Genomic DNA, 16,747 nt, shown 5'->3' on the forward strand with positions numbered 1-16,747 from the left:
AGGGATGGGAGAGGTCAGTAAAGGAGAGATGAATAAAGAGGAAAGAGAAGCAGCCGGCTGAGGAGAGGAAGCAGGGCGTGGGAGGATCATCTGGGTGAGGATTGGTCCACTGCCTCACATGCTGTACAGTTACACACAATAACGTTTATATCCAACCCAGGAGAATAACTTGGTTATTTGACAGCTGGCATTGCCCACACAAATGTGCCAAACTAAACCCACCCACAAAACATCATGAAAATGTATGACATCCAGTTGCAATGTTATTGTGAAGGAGGGCTGAGGCTGAGGGCTGGATGTGAAATGCAATTAGAGCGACACAAAGATGTGGTTAAGAGAAGCAGAGGGACTGGTTCATCTTTGTTATCAAGGGGTATTTTAGGAAATGTCATCAAACAGGATGATGAAGTGGGCAGCGTTGGCAGAGGACCATCCATGTGCTGTAAATCCTAAATGAAGACGTCTTCCTAGGACAGATAAACAGTGGGCCCAGTCTGGCTCGATCACCCCCTGCCAGTCTAACAACAGCCTCTTTGTTTTCACAGCGGCTGTGGACTATCGTTAACGTGTTTACAACTCGCTTCCAGTGACAATTAGGCAGCTATGATGTTTGGTCTGTGCTCACCTACACTGGCAGACGTTGGCAGGAGACTATCAGTCAACATGAGAGCAGAGGAAGTGTTCAGGCAAGTCGTGCTCGGAGGGGAGAGTCTGGGGCAGCTGAAGAGCGTTTCAAAGTTTCCCTTCAAAGTGACCATCTAGAGCAGGGGACCCCAACCCCGATCCAGGAGAGCTACCTGCCTGTTGGGGAGGGCTGGAGGCAGGCAGGCAGGCAGGCAGGCAGGCAGGCAGGCAGGCAGGCAGACAGGCAGGCAGGCAGGCAGGCAGGCAGGCAGGCAGGCAGGCAGGCAGGCAGGCAGGCAGGCAGACAGACAGACAGGTAGGGCTCTTCTTATCTGAGGATTAGTGGTCGATTCATGGGTGGGAGGTCTCTGTTTGAACCAGAGACCAGGGGTGTGAAACCGGAGCCTGATTGTGGTGGTTTAGACAGAGACCACCCGCCTGGCTCACCACAGTCCCTCCCCCCTCACCTCACATATCTGATGACAGAAATACCCCACCACTTGTTCTACAGGGCCTGTTTGGAAGGAGGGGGTGTGTTCTGGGTTAGGACAGCGAGGGGTCTAACCCAGTATGGCCTGGATGAGGGGTAGGAGAGCGAGGGGTCTTACCCAGTATGGCCTGGATGAGGGTTAGGAGAGCAAGGGGTCTTACCCAGTATGGCCTGGATGAAGGGTAGGAGAGCGAGGGGTCTTACCCAGTATGGCCTGGATGAGGGGTAGGAGAGCGAGGGGTCTTACCCAGTATGGCCTGGATGAGGGGTAGGAGAGCGAGGGGTCTTACCCAGTATGGCCTGGATGAGGGTTAGGAGAGCGAGGGGTCTTACCCAGTATGGCCTGGATGAAGGGTAGGAGAGCGAGGGGTCTTACCCAGTATGGCCTGGATGAGGGGTAGGAGAGCGAGGGGTCTTACCCAGTATGGCCTGGATGAGGGGTAGGAGAGCGAGGGGTCTTACCCAGTATGGCCTGGATAAGGGGTAGGAGAGCGAGGGGTCTTACCCAGTATGGCCTGGATGAGGGGTAGGAGAGCGAGGGGTCTTACCCAGTATGGCCTGGATGAGGGGTAGGAGAGCGAGGGGTCTTACCCAGTATGGCCTGGATAAGGGGTAGGAGAGCGAGGGGTCTTACCCAGTATGGCCTGGATGTCTTGAGACGGCTGGGCTTCAACACATCTGCAGCCCCTGAGCACGATGACCCCGCCCAGGACACAGTCTTCGTTGGCCAGGAAAGGAGAACCTGGGGACACGATGGGAACCATGAACACACATCTACACATCCGGTCCTGGGTCAGTGTCTACAGCCCTGCATATCTGCTTCTGAACGCTTCAAATGCTCTGCTTGGCTGGGCCAAACCAAGCAACTGCTAGCAATTACTCTGTCTAAGACCATTGTTTTATTGAGCAGACTTGAAAAACGTCTGGTCCACGTCTAGAATGGGTTCATTTGAGCACATAATAGGCTAATGATAGGTGCTGTAATGACTGTTCTTCACACAGTGTACAGTACCACTGCAGGAGGCTTCACTTACACCAAAACATCCGGCTTCATTACAGGTTAAGAGCTCCTCACGGTGAATGACCAGTTTGTGTAGGGCTTTCTGCTCCTGGTAAGAGGAGATATTGCACATACAATGGGAACAAAGCAGGCGTAATAACAGACATATCTAAATGGAATGGACTGGGGTATAAGTTTGTGTCTTTGACATGAGCTAAGGGCTAACTCCAGCACAATACACTCCACTTGCACATCAAATATTGGAAGGAATCTGACCATTTCATAAACGTGTTATTGTTGCTTTTGCACGCAATAGTTAGTTTTCTGAGTTGCATGTCAGTTTGCTGTAGAAATCGCCCCTTTGTCTGACACCCCATAAAAGTTTGGACTACAGCTTGGCCTGCCTTCACAGAACACCTTGGTATTTGGGCCGCATTTTGAGAGGCTCTTAAATTTCCATTTACTTAACTTTTCCATACTAAATTTGAAATCCCAGCACTTTGTAAACATGCCACAAGATCAAAGACGTTCGCTTTGTTCGGAATTTGTATATTTATCTTCAATAAAATCTACAACTGACAAAAAAACTGTTTCTGTTTGTGTGGTGTTAGTTTGTGTCACCTGTTCTATAAAAAGAGATAAGATTTCTCAGACCCTGTTCATGTCCTCATCGTTTGACAAAAGGCAATTTAACAGAAACCCATTGAAATCCCAATGATAGCATTGCTAAATCAAAAAACATAGGTGGTAATATTTAGAGAGCTTAATGTAAATGCATCATGTAACTGAAGTGAGTCGTCCACATCAGAGACAGAGCCACCATCCTTCCCAGATGAAGCAGGGTTTATTGACCTTTGTGTAACATAATGCTGCATGATTTAGAAGATTAACAATAATTGGCTTGTAAATGACTCGCTCAATCTCTTCTAAACGACCAGAGCTGCATGTCTGTGTCAGAGCCAGCCAATGGTGACTTGACTTCTGAAGTGGGACAAACCGTCTATGTTTCCACATCCAGTCCTCCCTCCTCTCTCTTCCCCTCCTCCCGCCCAGCCTCCTTTCTCTTCCCTCCCTCCCTCCTCTCTCTTTCCCTCTTCTCTTGTTTTCCTCCTCCTTTCGCTGTTCTCCCTGCTGTCCTCCCTCCCTCCCTGTGCTCAGCCCCAGGTCATACTCATGGTCCCAGTAAAGGAGCCTAGTCTAACTAAACACTGACCACTTCTGAAAAATCGGACTAAAAAACATCTTCAAATAAAATGTCAACAATATATAAATGTTGCCTGAAAATGACACCAGCTGTCAAATATGGATCTGCTGAACATTTGTGGAACTTGCTGGAGCACATGTAATGGAGCCGTACCTCACAAGCTGTCTGCTTTGATCCCTGTGTTGCCGGTTGTTTGCAAATGTATTTGGCTTCAGTTTTGCAGTGGAATATCCTCCATAGTAAACAGATGCTTGGCTGACAGTATCTGATTTGATGGTGAGTGAGGTGGGTGGGTGAGGGAGGGAGGTGGGGAGAGAAGGAGTATGGGGGTGAGGAGGGTAGGTGAGGAGTGGGAGGGTGGAGGAAGGGTGAAGGGAGGGAGGAGGGGGAAGGGTGAAGGGAGGGAGGAGGAGGAAGGATGAAGGGAGGGAGGAGGAGGAAGGGTTAGGAGGGAGGAGGAGGAAGGGTGAGGAGGTAGGAGGAGGAAGGATGAAGGGAGGGTAGTTCCACTCACTGATGAACTTGTTCTGCATGGCCTCCAGCAGTGCTTGGTGGGCATCATCAGCCTGCATGGCAGAGGAACACTCCCGAGCCAGCATGGTGCGGATCAGATGCTCCCCACACCCTTGAAGAGCACACAAACACACACACGTCTCACAAGCCACACCCACCTCACCACACAGCATATGTGTGACAGCTACAATGCTACAATCACTGTACACAGCTCCCACGTAGAGAGGCATGATGTTAGGACGGTGAGGTACGTTAGTAGAGCTGGCTGTGACCAGATGCTGTGAGCTCCAACACTCTGACACCTTCACACCTGTCTCACCTCCTCTCTACTACAGACCTTTCTCACCTCCACGCCTGTCTACAACAGACCTGTCTCACCTCCACATCTGTCTCCCCTTCACACCTGCCTACAACAGACCTGTCTCACCTTCGCACCTATCTCACCTCCTCTCTACTACAGACCTGTCTCACCTCCACACCTGTCTCACCTCCACACCTGTCTCACCTCCTCACCTGTCTACAACAGAGCAGGTGGATGTGAACCACCACACAGATCCAGAGATGGATAGCCGTCCTATAACAGATTATATGATTGAGTTTGTTTTTTTATCCGTTATCATTTGGTCTTGGTGAGCCCCAGGTCTCGGAGTGAATCTAAATACATGTTAAATAAATCTATAAAAGTTATATATAATGCATAAAAATACAGATTAAAAAAAGGGCATTGGCCAAGCTGTTACATGTAACACCTCTAAGAGGAAACAAATATTTGGAAATGTTGAAAGTATGAGTCTAAAGACCTCTAGTGTAATCTTGGCCAGCTAAGGATCTGGAAATGGAGGGGAAAAAATCTGCAAGTGAAAACAAAGGACTTTTGGCAACCGCTCAAGAGTAAAGCTGTAAAGACTAAAGAAAATAGCCTTGTTGTTTCTGTAAACACAAACGAAGGCCCCATAAAATATCAGGTAACTACAACAGAACCGTACGCAGGTTGGTTACCGAGGCAACAAAACGCCTGAAGTGATCTGAAGTTGTTTTTTAACAAGAAGCAAAATGGTGGATTGGCCCGCTACCTAACCCTGCGTATTCTGTTTACGGTAAACTGCTATGCATCGGGGGAGGGGGCGTCTCACCAGTGCGCCTGGAGCTTTAACAAGGAGAGAGTTTCTGAGAGAGCTAAAAGCACACAGGAGAGAAATGTCAAGAATATCAAACAAACTGAGACATGGTGTGCGACAGGCAGCCACGTACAGAGGAAACACTGAGGGGTTGTTACCTAGCTCTCCACAGCAACAGGAAACACAGGGTGTAAAGGTCAAGGAAGAGGGCAAGACAGAGAGGAGACAGAACACAGGGTGAGTGGGGAGGATAGGAGAGAGAGACACACAGCGAGAGAGACACAGAGAGGGAGGGAGAGAGGACCAAACTCCCAGTGTCAGAACCAAAATGATTGTTTTTCTGCTTCTTTTGATGGGAATCCCTTTCAAGTTTGGGAAATTAAAAACAGGTGTTGAGCTGGGACACACATTTCTCCCTTCCCCATACGGAAAGCGTTTTCAATTTTGACTCACATGAAAGGAATACCCACACCATAGGACGATGAGGAGGGCGACAACATATGGAGGGAGAATAACTGGTTCTAAGGCCAGGATAAGAATGGATCCCCTAAAACAATACAACGAAGCCTTGAGTCGAGAATTAACCAACTCAAACAGAGGGAGTGGGATATGGCTGGTGTGTCTGGTCTGAGGGACCATGAGGAGCAGGGCTGACAGGGCTGACAGGAGCGGCAGCAGCAGCTCTGTCTGGTGTGCAGCAGAGCCAGAAGTTGGCTAGCCTTTTCACAGGACCGGGTCAGGGCCTCCTTAACGACGTGGCCCTGACCCACCAGAGGGGGCATTAACCCTGTCTTCAGAAGCGCAGCGCTCAGGGCCACCTGGGGGTAACTGGGGGTATTATCGTCTGTTCCCGATGAACGCAGGGCCGGGGCACGGTGGAAGAATGCCTCACAGCAACAAGGACCCGGGGTTGATTTCCGCTCAGGGCCCTGTTTGGGGCTCAGGTGGGCTTCAGGACAGATCTCTTTCCTGCTAATGTCCCTGGCCAGGCAGCACTTGGACCCGGATCCCCTTGGTGTGGATAACCACTGCCCTGGCAGTCTAGTTCTGATTAAATCAGGCCTAGACTTCTGGATGATGGGGTTACGGAGACAGATAGCTGAAAGCTAGAGACCCAGGCAGGGCAGGGCAGACAGGGCCTGGGCCCAGGCAGGGCAGACAGGGCAGACAGGGCAGACAGGGCAGGGCAGACAGGGCAGACAGGGCAGGGCAGACAGGGTCTGGGCCCAAGCAGGGCAGACAGGGCAGGGCAGACAGGGCCCAGACAGGGCAGGGCAGACAGGGCCTGGGCCCAGGCAAGGCAGGGAGACAGGGCCTGGGCCTAGGCAGGGCAGACAGGGCACAGCAGACAGGGTCTGGGCCCAGGCAGGGCAGACAGGGCACAGCAGACAGGGTCTGGGCCCAGGCAGGTCAGACAGGGCCTGGGCCCAGGCAGGTCAGACAGGGCACAGCAGACAGGGTCTGGGCCCAGGCAGGTCAGACAGGGCACAGCAGACAGGGCCTGGGCCCAGGCAGGTCAGACAGGGCACAGCAGACAGGGCCTGGGCCCAGGCAAGGCCGGACAGCCTCTTCAACCTCTTCAATGAATCCTCCCTCAGTCCAGCATGCTACAATACAGAGGTGTGCCTCTGAATCCAGCACACAGAAGCACAGGAACAGTAAAAGGCAGTTATAAGCCGTTCCTTGTGGGCGTAACACAAGGTCAGTAGCAGTTTTACAGGGTGTCTCGCTGTTAGTCACTTCCTTGCCCCAATAATTATTTTAATAAAATCATAGGCGGCCCTTTTTCACTGCATTTCCTAGCACCTGAATCCTTCTCTCCACGCCCGTGGTGACGAGGATATAATCTTAAAGCTACAGCGCTGAGAAAGTGCCAGTTATCTCTGCAGCTCAAATACACACGACCCAAACGCACACGACCCAAACGCACACGACCCAAACACACACGACCCAAACACACACAACCCAAACACACACGACCCAAACACCAGTCTGTCTGGTCACATAAGCTCTTCTTCCATGAGATGCATTCTGCTGGAAATGCGTGTCAAAGGAGTTAATGTCCTTAGGACCTGAAAGAAGACCACTTTCTGCCAGTCTTAAAGACCGGAGGACAATATAGTCCGAGAGTCTATTCAGAAACATACATGTCTTTCAGACCTTTATGCCGCAAACTACAATGTGGATGTCCAGTGTATGAATAGCAGTGCTCTGTCATCATCACAGCAGCTTTTCGAGCCACATGCTCCATTCTCCCTGTGAACACACACAGGCATGCTCACATACGTAGCATGAATACGTTCAAAAGACCTACAAAGGAAACGGTTTCTTCATACGACAGCATGCGTTAGTTTAAAACCTAAAGACCCCTGCCTTAGGGAATTTTCTTGCCAAGAAGCAGGAAATGCCTTTCCAAGCATTTGGGTGCAGACATTTCACATATTGTTGATATTCTGATATCTGCACAAAGGCCTCAGCAAGACAGAAAAATATTCACATTTATCAGATTTTGTGCTTCCCCCCAAAAAGACCCAGAGCACAAAGTCATCATCGCATAGTTCCACATCTCAGACCAAGAATTCAATTTCCAATGAAATGGTGCTGCTGTTGAGAGCTTCTCTGCTCTCTCCCACAGTCCTCCTGACTCTGTCAACACAGTCCAGCTGGTGAGCTGTCTTCCTGTCATATATGAACCAGTACCCTCCCTTTCCTCCAATCACAACATTCTATCACAATCAGGACCGAAGGAAGAAGTTCACCCAGACCCAACGGAGGACAAAACAACAGACGGTGTTATGATAATATCAAACTCTACTCAACTCCTGCCTTTCAAAAATGAGTTTGGCAACTCTCACTGACCCTTAAAGCATGGCCCCTCAATGGCTAAACCTCACAAAAACAGGTTCTGACATTGAGGAAAGCAGTGCATTTGCCAAATCTGTATTGTATGAGTGTGGGCATCCCCTCGCTCTCTCTCTCTCTCTCTCTCTCCCTCTCTCTCTCCCCTCCCTCTCTCCCCTCTCTCTCTCTCTCTCTCTCTCTCTCCCCTCCCTCTCTCCCCTCTCTCTCCCCTCCCTCTCTCCCCCCCTGTCTCCCCTCCCTCTCTCCCCTCTCTCTCTCTCTCTCCCCCCTCCCTCTCCCCCCTCCCTCTCTCCCCTCCCTCTCTCCCTAATCCATCTCCGTTTATGAGAGCAACATGAAGGTGAAACTCTACCCTAACTAAACAGAGGCGCTGTGTGGAGGAGAGCCGGCTTGTCTCTCAGTGGTTGAAGGCGTTGCGAGGATGCGTCACAGTGGGCCTACCATGTACATGTCATCGTCTGGATAACGTGCTCCAGACGATGCACCTTGTTGGTTTTAGACTGGGGGGAGAGGCTAGGAAGGGGGGAGAGAGGTTGGGAGGGGGGAGAGAGGGGAGAGAGGCTGGGAGGGGGGAGACAGGCTGGGAGGGGGGAGAGAGGGGAGAGAGGCTGGGAGGGGGGAGAGAGGCTGGGAGGGGGGAGAGAGGCTGGAAGGGGGGAGAGGGGCTGGAAGGGGGGAGAGAAGCTGGGAGGGGGGAGAGGCTGGGAGGGGGGGGTCACAGAGGCTGGGGGGGGGAGGCAATGGGAGGCATTCAAACACTTGTTAAGATGCTGAACCAGGAAGAACACACACACGTTCAGGCAGACAGTCGGCCAAGAAGAAGGTGATTTCTGATACCTGAGGTACTCACTGCTGTAGAGTAAGGATTGACATTACAGGCATTCTCAGCCCAGCAACCACATCCATAATGAGCAGCCTGTAGAGAGAGAGAGAGAGACAGAGGGACAGAGAGAGAGACAGAGAGGGAGACCGAGAAGATATATTTGAGAGTTACAAAAAGATCCAGTATTTAACGTCTATATCATGACTGTAGAGGGCTACTAGAGTTGTCATCATATTGAAGGAATGATGCTGGTGGTGGTGGGAGGTGTGTATGCTGGTGGTAGTGGGTAGTGGTGGTAGTGGGAAGTGTGTATGCCGCTGGTGTTACCTGGCCGACCCTGCCTGAGTGCTTCATCGCCAGGCCCCCACTGGAGACAGCCGCCGCCACGTTTCCCTCCTGGTCCACCACGATGGCCCCGACCGTGTCCAGGCAGCCCGACACCTCCTCCTGCAGCACCAACACGTCAACACCGGGACCCCAGCCCACGAGGGGACCCCAGCCCACGAGGGGACCCCAGCCCACGCAGGGACCCCAGCCCACGCGGGGGACCCCAGCCCACGAGGGGGACCCCAGCCCACGAGGGGACCCCAGCCCACGCAGGGACCCCAGCCCACGCAGGGACCCCAGCCCACGAGGGGGACCCCAGCCCACGCAGGGACCCCAGCCCACGCAGGGACCCCAGCCCACAAGGGGACCCCAGCCCACGAGGGGACCCCAGCCCACGAGGGGACCCCAGCCCACGAGGGGACCCCAGCCCACGCGAGGCAGGGGGACACACGCGGGCCAGGGGGGGTAGGGGGGACGCGCGCGGGGTAGGGGGGACGCGCGCGGGGCAGGGGGGGTAGGGGGGACGCGCGCGGGCCAGGGGGGGGGGTAGGGGGGACACACACGGGGCAGGGGGGACGACTTCATTGTTTGTGGGGTTCTGGGGGTCGACACAGTGCTGCTTTTGTTTGGTGGGTTTTAGCTAACCCTAACCCTAATTCACATGTAGTTGTGTAGGACAGAAGTGAAGTACTTTACTGGAGGTCTTGTCAAACAAACTCTTTGATATTGAACAAAGTTCCAATAATAGCCAGAGCACGTCAAAACAAATTTGAATCACTTTGGTCATGCAGATTTAATCATAGAAAATATGTTGTTTGTCTTTTCCTTTCATTGGTTCTTTCATTTGCTTTAGGACATGTTTGTTTGAGGAGAGGTTGTGCTTCTTGATGTATTGGCCTCTAGAGGGTAGGGTACTAGTGCAGATAATCCTCTGATACACAATCAGCATTCAACGCACTCCACCGTCTGAACTTGGAGTGGAGACGGGTGCAGATCGGTGGTTAGAGCTTTAGACTGCAGATCTGGTTCAGGTTGCACCGTTGCAGGTTCAATTTACCCTCAGTGAGCCACTTTGGAGAAAAGCATCTGCTAAACAAACACATTACAATAACATCTCCAGTGAGCTGAGTAGATGAGGTGGTTTCAGGAGACGAACGTGTTAAATCGCTCTCTCTCGTTCCACATTAGGGAACATTTTTATGGTTTGGCAAACATCAGCCATTTTTGAAAGGCATAAATTTAAAAACAAAAAACGTATGAAAATCTAAACCAGACGTGCTGCAATCAATATCTGTCATGAAAACCACATGACTGACAGTTATAGAGGCCCATTTCAAAGCAGTATTTCTCAAATGGAAGCTATTTGGAAGTCATCTTTGTATTATAAAAGCTTCACATTTGTCTGGGGACAAGAACATCTATGTAAATCTGAAACTTTGACATAAAAACACTTGAATCTCGCAGCTCTTGAATCCTGGCTCAAGAAATGGGCTTGGGAAAGAGCCACTCCAGCGATTGAGGTCAGATAAACAGGCTAGAATATGAATCATTGGGTGGGACACATGAGGGAAAAGAAAAACAGTTAAATGCCTTTAATCCTCATTAACAAGCTCTCAGACGCCTGGATAAATCAATAGGAACATTAGGCTGACTAGCCCCCCAAAAAACAAACAGTCAGACCAAGCTGTTATTGTTTCTTATTTTAAATTAATATATGCTTGAAATGGCAAGGATTAATCAAATAAACCTGGGTAAACAATAGGACTGTTTAAAAATAAAAGAAAACTGCCTCAGGCACAGGGCATTCCCACGAGGTGCAGCCCCCTGTTCCAAACTGTCGGAGCCTCGGACCTCCTTCCATCTCCTTCCTTCCTCAGAGCCCCCCAACACCACAGCGATGACAGAAGCATCCTTCAACTGTTTGTTTTTGCTAATAGCGCTGGGTGAAGGTTCCCACAGGTTGCTCTCTCCAACCCGAGCATGACTCGGGTCGAAGGTTGGTTTAGGTGCAGTTCTGTGGGCGTATGTGAAGCCCCCTGTGACACTGCTTGTAAAAAGGTCTATACAGATCTAATTGGATTTGATGTTACCGGCTACCTCATTGGCTGTGATCAACGAGTCAACATACAGCAAAGAATGCCATTAAGTGACCACTCCTGCTCTCCAGCTGTGTGTGAGTGTGAGTCTGTGTGCTCATGTAAATGTGTGTTTTTCTTTGATTGTGAGTAATTGAGGTGTCCACACTCCCATGTCTCCAGGTCATTATCCTGTGGTTTTCCTCACAGGGGCACATAACACTAGTGAATTACAGGACTAGGCAGATGTTGGGCCTTTTTTCATAAGCATAATGATGTCAAGACAAATGCTTCTGCTGCACTGCATTTAGGCCTAATTAAATCTACCGGGCGGATGAAACGGTGGAGGGAAAAGAAAAAAAACACATTAACAAGAACAACTCCTCTGCTTACTTCCTAACCCCTTCAAATACTCGACATCTGTCACTTCCAACCACTCTCTCCTCTCAAAACTTGTCTAATTACCCAATACCCCCTCCTTCACCCGTTCAGAATATTTTTAGACTAGCTAACCGTGTAAAGTCAAGCACTGCGTTCTTCAGTTCCTAGCGGTAGAGGAACCACTCACATTTTCACTTGATTGTCGTCTTCTCTTGGTCTGTTTGAACCCAGAGTCCATCTTCTCTGCAAGCTCCATCTTGTGTTTGTTCCTCTTGTACGCTGATAAACTGAACTCTGCAAGGGCACACCAGAAGATCTCTTAGGTCAATCAGTCAATCAGATTTGATCTGTGCAGACCTTTTTACAAGCAATGTAACTCAGGGATTCACAGATGCCTGCAGATCAGCACCCCAAACCCTCAGAGACCCACCCGTCCTGCAGCGAGGCAGACTGACCTCCTTCTGGACTAGATGCGACCGTGTTAGGGAAGACACACACTCACAGGCTAGGCAGACAGCTACGGTCTACAGACAACGTACAACAGTGTGTTATGGCTGAGATCAATAGAGCTACGCCCTATCTACTAACAGTAAGTACACAGTAAGATCCAGTGGTTTTTGATTACGGTTCAGTGACTATGAGCCAAGGAAAAATAAGCTTGATAGGCCTGCTATTAGAGGCATTGTTTATAGAACCCTTTCTGTTCAGCTCATACCATATCTTTTAATCAAAGAGGTCTAGCGAGTACAAATCAACGCAATTAGAACATTAAATGGAATGCAATCAGGGCCAGTTAAAATAGCATGGGAGCCCGGGCTCCTGAGGAGTGAGCGACACAAACGAGCCAGATGAGAAAACAGCCTTTATGGCTTCTGAATCATTCATCAGTGCTTTAAAGTCGATGGCGTGAAATTACAAGACTCAAGAATCAAGTAACTTCAGTTACACAGACCAGCTAGTGCCACAGCATGGCTCACGGGACGCATGAGGTACGACTGCGCCTTGACGTATGGACTCTACGATGAAGAAAAACACGACACTCCAGACATCAGTGGTTCCAGCTGTTTGCAAAGTCTTTGTCTTGAGTTCTTCAAGCACTGCTGTGTCCTACAACTACGAGAGTGCCAGCTCTTTTCAGTTTACGCTCCAAGTTGTGTAAAATACATGAGGCGTGTGATGAGAGGTTGTATCAAATCTAAATCCACAATTGAATCAATATTGGGGGGGAAGCATGCGTTTCATATGTTTTGCTTGAAAGCACCCCTTTAAAATAGCTGGCATAAATACTTCTAACAAAACCTTGTTCAGTCCACTCGGTTCTCTTATGGTTGTGGTTCATTAATTCCCCATTATATCAACATGTTCCCTCAACTGATATACTACTGTTTTCAAGCTAGAATAAGTCTATCAAGATAGAATAGGTCTATATCAAGCTAAAATACGTATAACAAGTTAGAATAGGCGTATATTGCGCTTGAATATGTCTATATCAAGCTAGAATATGTCTATATCAAGTTAAAATACATCTCTATCAAGCTACAAAGGGTCTATATCAAGTTGGAAATCAGTGTATATTAAGTTAAAATGGGTCTATATCAAGTTAAAATTGGTCTATTTGCACTAGAAAAATCTATATCAAGCTAGAATAGATATATATCAAGGTATAATAGGTCTATATCAAGTCAGAATGTGTGTGGCCAAAAATGACGTTGTGTCCTTGGGCAAGGCACTTCACCCTACTTGCCTCGGGGGGGAATGTCCCTGTACTTACTGTAAGTCGCTCTGGATAAGAGCGTCTGCTAAATGACTAAATGTAATGTAAATGTAATGTGTGATCACTGATACTTACTGGTGGCCATCTTGTCTGAGGGGCATGGTGGGATCCCATGACTCACCGCCCAGTCATGCGCTCCTCTGCCTACTAAGAAGCTGAGCCAGGAGAACAACACCGATGTGATACAGCTCATATTATTATTATAATAATATGATATGAAAGAAGAGTCATAGAAAACCTCTTTACCAGGGAGGTATTCGACCTGCTGACAGCTTCCCTTTCTGTGCTTCACTCAGCAGTCTGTTAGCCACCAATACTGGGTTTTTTATTCCTGTGAAAACAAAACAAGACGCTTTTGACCTGTACAGCTAAAACCTTCCGTAAGTTTGCTGGCTCTGAAAAATAGAAAGAGAGAAATTACTTGGAGAAATGTGGGCTGGACACATTAGGCTTTGCAAATCCAGGCCAACAAACTTTCATTTGTCATGTACCAATTTTATAGCTGAGTGTTACATCATACCCTCTAACAAAAACAATCTGTTGTCCTTTCAACTATTCTGAAATGCCAACTTTCACCTCCAAGCTTCTCTTAATAGAACAGCATAAAGGTACATTCAAGAAACCTGCTTTTGCTGGAGACACTACACACAAAAGTCTAATAAATATTGAGGAGAACATGTCCTGTTGATACAATCCAGGTACAAATTGGGTGGTCTAATGAAAACCAGAAGCCCCTCCCCCTTATAGAGAGATTTGACATGCTAGCAACACTCTGAAGCCACAGTAGAAGTTACCCACCACTAATGGCACCTACAGCTCCATAATGTAACGATTTCCCATCCATGATGCTGGCGTCGCACTCGATCTCCCCCTTCAGGTTTAGGTTGGAGCCCATTCCAGCGTTGGTGAAGGGGGAGTCCTGGGAAGGACAGGACTGTGTCAGAGACTGCAGACCAGAAACAGTCTCTGTTGAAAATGTTTTTAAAGCTAAAACCAGGCTTAATCCATGTCTGGGAAACTGGGCCTCGTAGCGTAGCCAGTAGCCTTTCGTTTCCCTGGCTGAAGGGGAACAAACCTCCAGCTCCACCAGGGCTGCAGCCACAGCCTCTACAGCCAGGGCCCCAGCCTTGAGCCTGTCCACCGCCTGGAGATCAGGGACACAAGGACAGTCACACCACAGTTCTAGAACACAGGTCACATCAGTAAATAGTCTGCATTTATACGCGATTCTTTCTACTTTAGCGACACTCAAAGCGCTTTGAAACTTTTCACATTTGATCATGGAACTGATAACAAAAAGATTTGCATTTGAGAAGTCAGTACCTTTCCCGTGAAAATCTGTCGTTGCATGTCTAACACCAGTGATGGATTATTTAACAACCCCCCCCCCCCCTCCAAAAAGGTTTATCGTTCCACAAACTTGAAAGCAGAGACCGTGGAGCTTTATTACATGGAGGCGTGTAGCGGCTCGGGCCTGATCTGAGCGGCTCAGGCCTGATCTGAGCTGTGGGGTCAGCTGAGGGGTGGCTGTGGCGTGTTATCAACACATAATTCACATTCTCTGGCACACGCAGCGTCCTCTCCAAAGACCTGACCCCCCTTTCATCCTGCTGGGTCGCTCCCTACCCACCTTCTGGGGTCTTCATCTCAGGCCGTCTCTTTATCAACGTCACGCTATCAGATCCCCTTTAACTCAATAAGCTATTGTTCTACGCTACCTGGAATATAATGCCGGCCTCATTCGTTGACCTCAAGTAGTACTCAAATGTTTTTTTCGATAATGCACCAGAAGACACTTGTCTATGCATCAGTCGACCAAGCTGATTGCCAGGTGCAATTAAGGATGTATAATAGAATAGATGTATAATCATCTCCAGAAAAGACATTTGAACATGCAACTCACCCTCTGGCAAGCTCTCTTACAGACATGTTTGTATTCCTTGGCTTTTGATTCCGAGTGATATCCTGCCCCTGAAAGAAGACGTTATCAAAAGTAGGTCGAACGATTCACACAGTAGACAAAATATGTCAGTCAAGTCAAAATATCTAATTAGAATTAGGTTAAAAATGCTTAATATTCGACATTAAGTACAGACCAAAGTCTGACAGAAAGATCATGGCAGATTACAAATGTGAGTATATTCAGACAGAAAAAAACCCGTCACCTGCATGCACCAGTACAAAACCAACGGCTTTCGTCCTGTCATTCTTGCTCGAGACTGCATCCTGTTTAGTTGACCATGAGTTAGCCAGAGTCGGGGCGGGTTGCCGCTCCTCGGCTGAATTCAATTTATTGTCCATCCCCTGTGCATAATAACTGTATGTGCATCATGACCCATCGGCTCCTTCAAAGTATGACATTCTGATTTGACACCTGTGTCAAGCAATGAGAAAGAGGAAAGGATCATGCAACTGAAATTGTTTTCAAAAACACTCAGGGATTTAGGTCATATGCTTTCTGCCGTTTGACAAATAACAGTACACTTCAAAGTATCTCAATTAATGAGCTGACATACCACGACTAACTTCTTCGGTAACTTCAGCTAACGCTAACTATATGTCTACAAATCTGTTATCGTTAGGCCTAACTACTGCTCGCTAAAACAAACATCTGGGGTGTTTAAACTGGAACTACTAGCTAATGTTAGCAAGCTCATTTGTTATCTAGCTACGCATAACAGAATTTGCATAAATGTACGTATATAAACATATGCTATACAGATTAAACGGTCGAGGCATTCACACAAATTTGAATTTGGTCTCATGCATTCGCGATGTAGATATTATACTTTATGATATCTAGTCTAGATAGCCAGACAAACATATGCTAGCTAGCTAGCTATAATGTTAAAACTTATTAGCACGAACTCGACTTACGTGATTATAAACTTCGTCAACTCGTTAGCTAACGAAATGTCAAACTGAATATATTCAAAAAAGTATGTAAATTGTTACTGGGAATTTACATTAAAGACTTCACGGGATGAAGACTTTGTAGCTTCTGTGCTGCTAAAGTTAGCTAATGATATCTGGCCACCAGCAATCACTTCCTGGTTCAGACGCACGTGGAGAAACCACACAAACTTGAACGCTCAAAACAAAACATTGCCCCACGTGTTCACGTGTTACACATGAAGCAGCATATTCGTTTGAGTTATTGAGTTATTGAGTTATCGAATCATGCCACTGATTTGATGGAATGTGATCGAATCAAAATGATTCAATAGAAAGTACATAAGTACGCGTCAACCTTTTCGCATATATTTCTGTCATTACTTGCGCTTACCTTTCTAGTTCACATTTGTGAGAATTAAATGAACCATTTGTATGAAACTGAACTACGACGCAAATCTTATTACTCAAATCATGCGGTCACAAAGAGCCTTGTAGGTGCACGATCTTACTCATCTGTCAGCAAATTGTTAAAACCTTCGCGGTATATTTATTAGATGTAGCCCTCACTCATAAGTCGAGCCAGTTCCAAGTTATTTCTAAAGCACATTTATAAACAACCAGTGTAAGCCAAAGTGCTATACAATCAGCAGGGCAAAATAAG

At 48.1% G+C, this 16,747-nt stretch overlaps 1 protein-coding gene across 7 annotated transcripts in view; it reads right to left on the minus strand.

The window, feature by feature from the left end:
• The window catches only part of tasp1 (taspase, threonine aspartase, 1), a 29,865-nt gene that overhangs the window by 5,706 nt on the left and 7,412 nt on the right, over positions 1–16,747 (minus strand). Inside the window, exons 1-13 of one of the 7 annotated variants that reach the window (XM_047029093.1) lie at positions 16,069–16,256; positions 15,357–15,565; positions 15,095–15,162; positions 14,267–14,335; positions 13,990–14,137; positions 13,438–13,522; positions 13,267–13,346; positions 11,605–11,711; positions 8,962–9,081; positions 8,649–8,727; positions 3,833–3,943; positions 2,149–2,223; positions 1,765–1,856 (exon numbers count right to left, since the gene is read on the minus strand). In XM_047029093.1, the coding sequence (XP_046885049.1) occupies positions 2,186–2,223; positions 3,833–3,943; positions 8,649–8,727; positions 8,962–9,081; positions 11,605–11,711; positions 13,267–13,346; positions 13,438–13,522; positions 13,990–14,137; positions 14,267–14,335; positions 15,095–15,162; positions 15,357–15,492 (1,041 nt within the window). In that variant the 5' untranslated portion in view covers positions 15,493–15,565; positions 16,069–16,256 and the 3' untranslated portion in view covers positions 1,765–1,856; positions 2,149–2,185. Of the gene's footprint in view, positions 1–1,748; positions 1,857–2,148; positions 2,224–3,832; positions 3,944–8,648; positions 8,728–8,961; positions 9,082–11,604; positions 11,712–13,266; positions 13,347–13,437; positions 13,523–13,989; positions 14,138–14,266; positions 14,336–15,094; positions 15,163–15,356; positions 15,566–16,068; positions 16,257–16,747 lie in introns of those variants that run through there. The other 6 variants (XM_047029090.1, XM_047029087.1, XM_047029088.1 and 3 more) reach the window with 6 other exon arrangements.

This window comes from Hypomesus transpacificus, chromosome 11, assembly GCF_021917145.1.
Source record: "Hypomesus transpacificus isolate Combined female chromosome 11, fHypTra1, whole genome shotgun sequence".
Lineage (NCBI taxonomy): Eukaryota > Metazoa > Chordata > Actinopteri > Osmeriformes > Osmeridae > Hypomesus > Hypomesus transpacificus.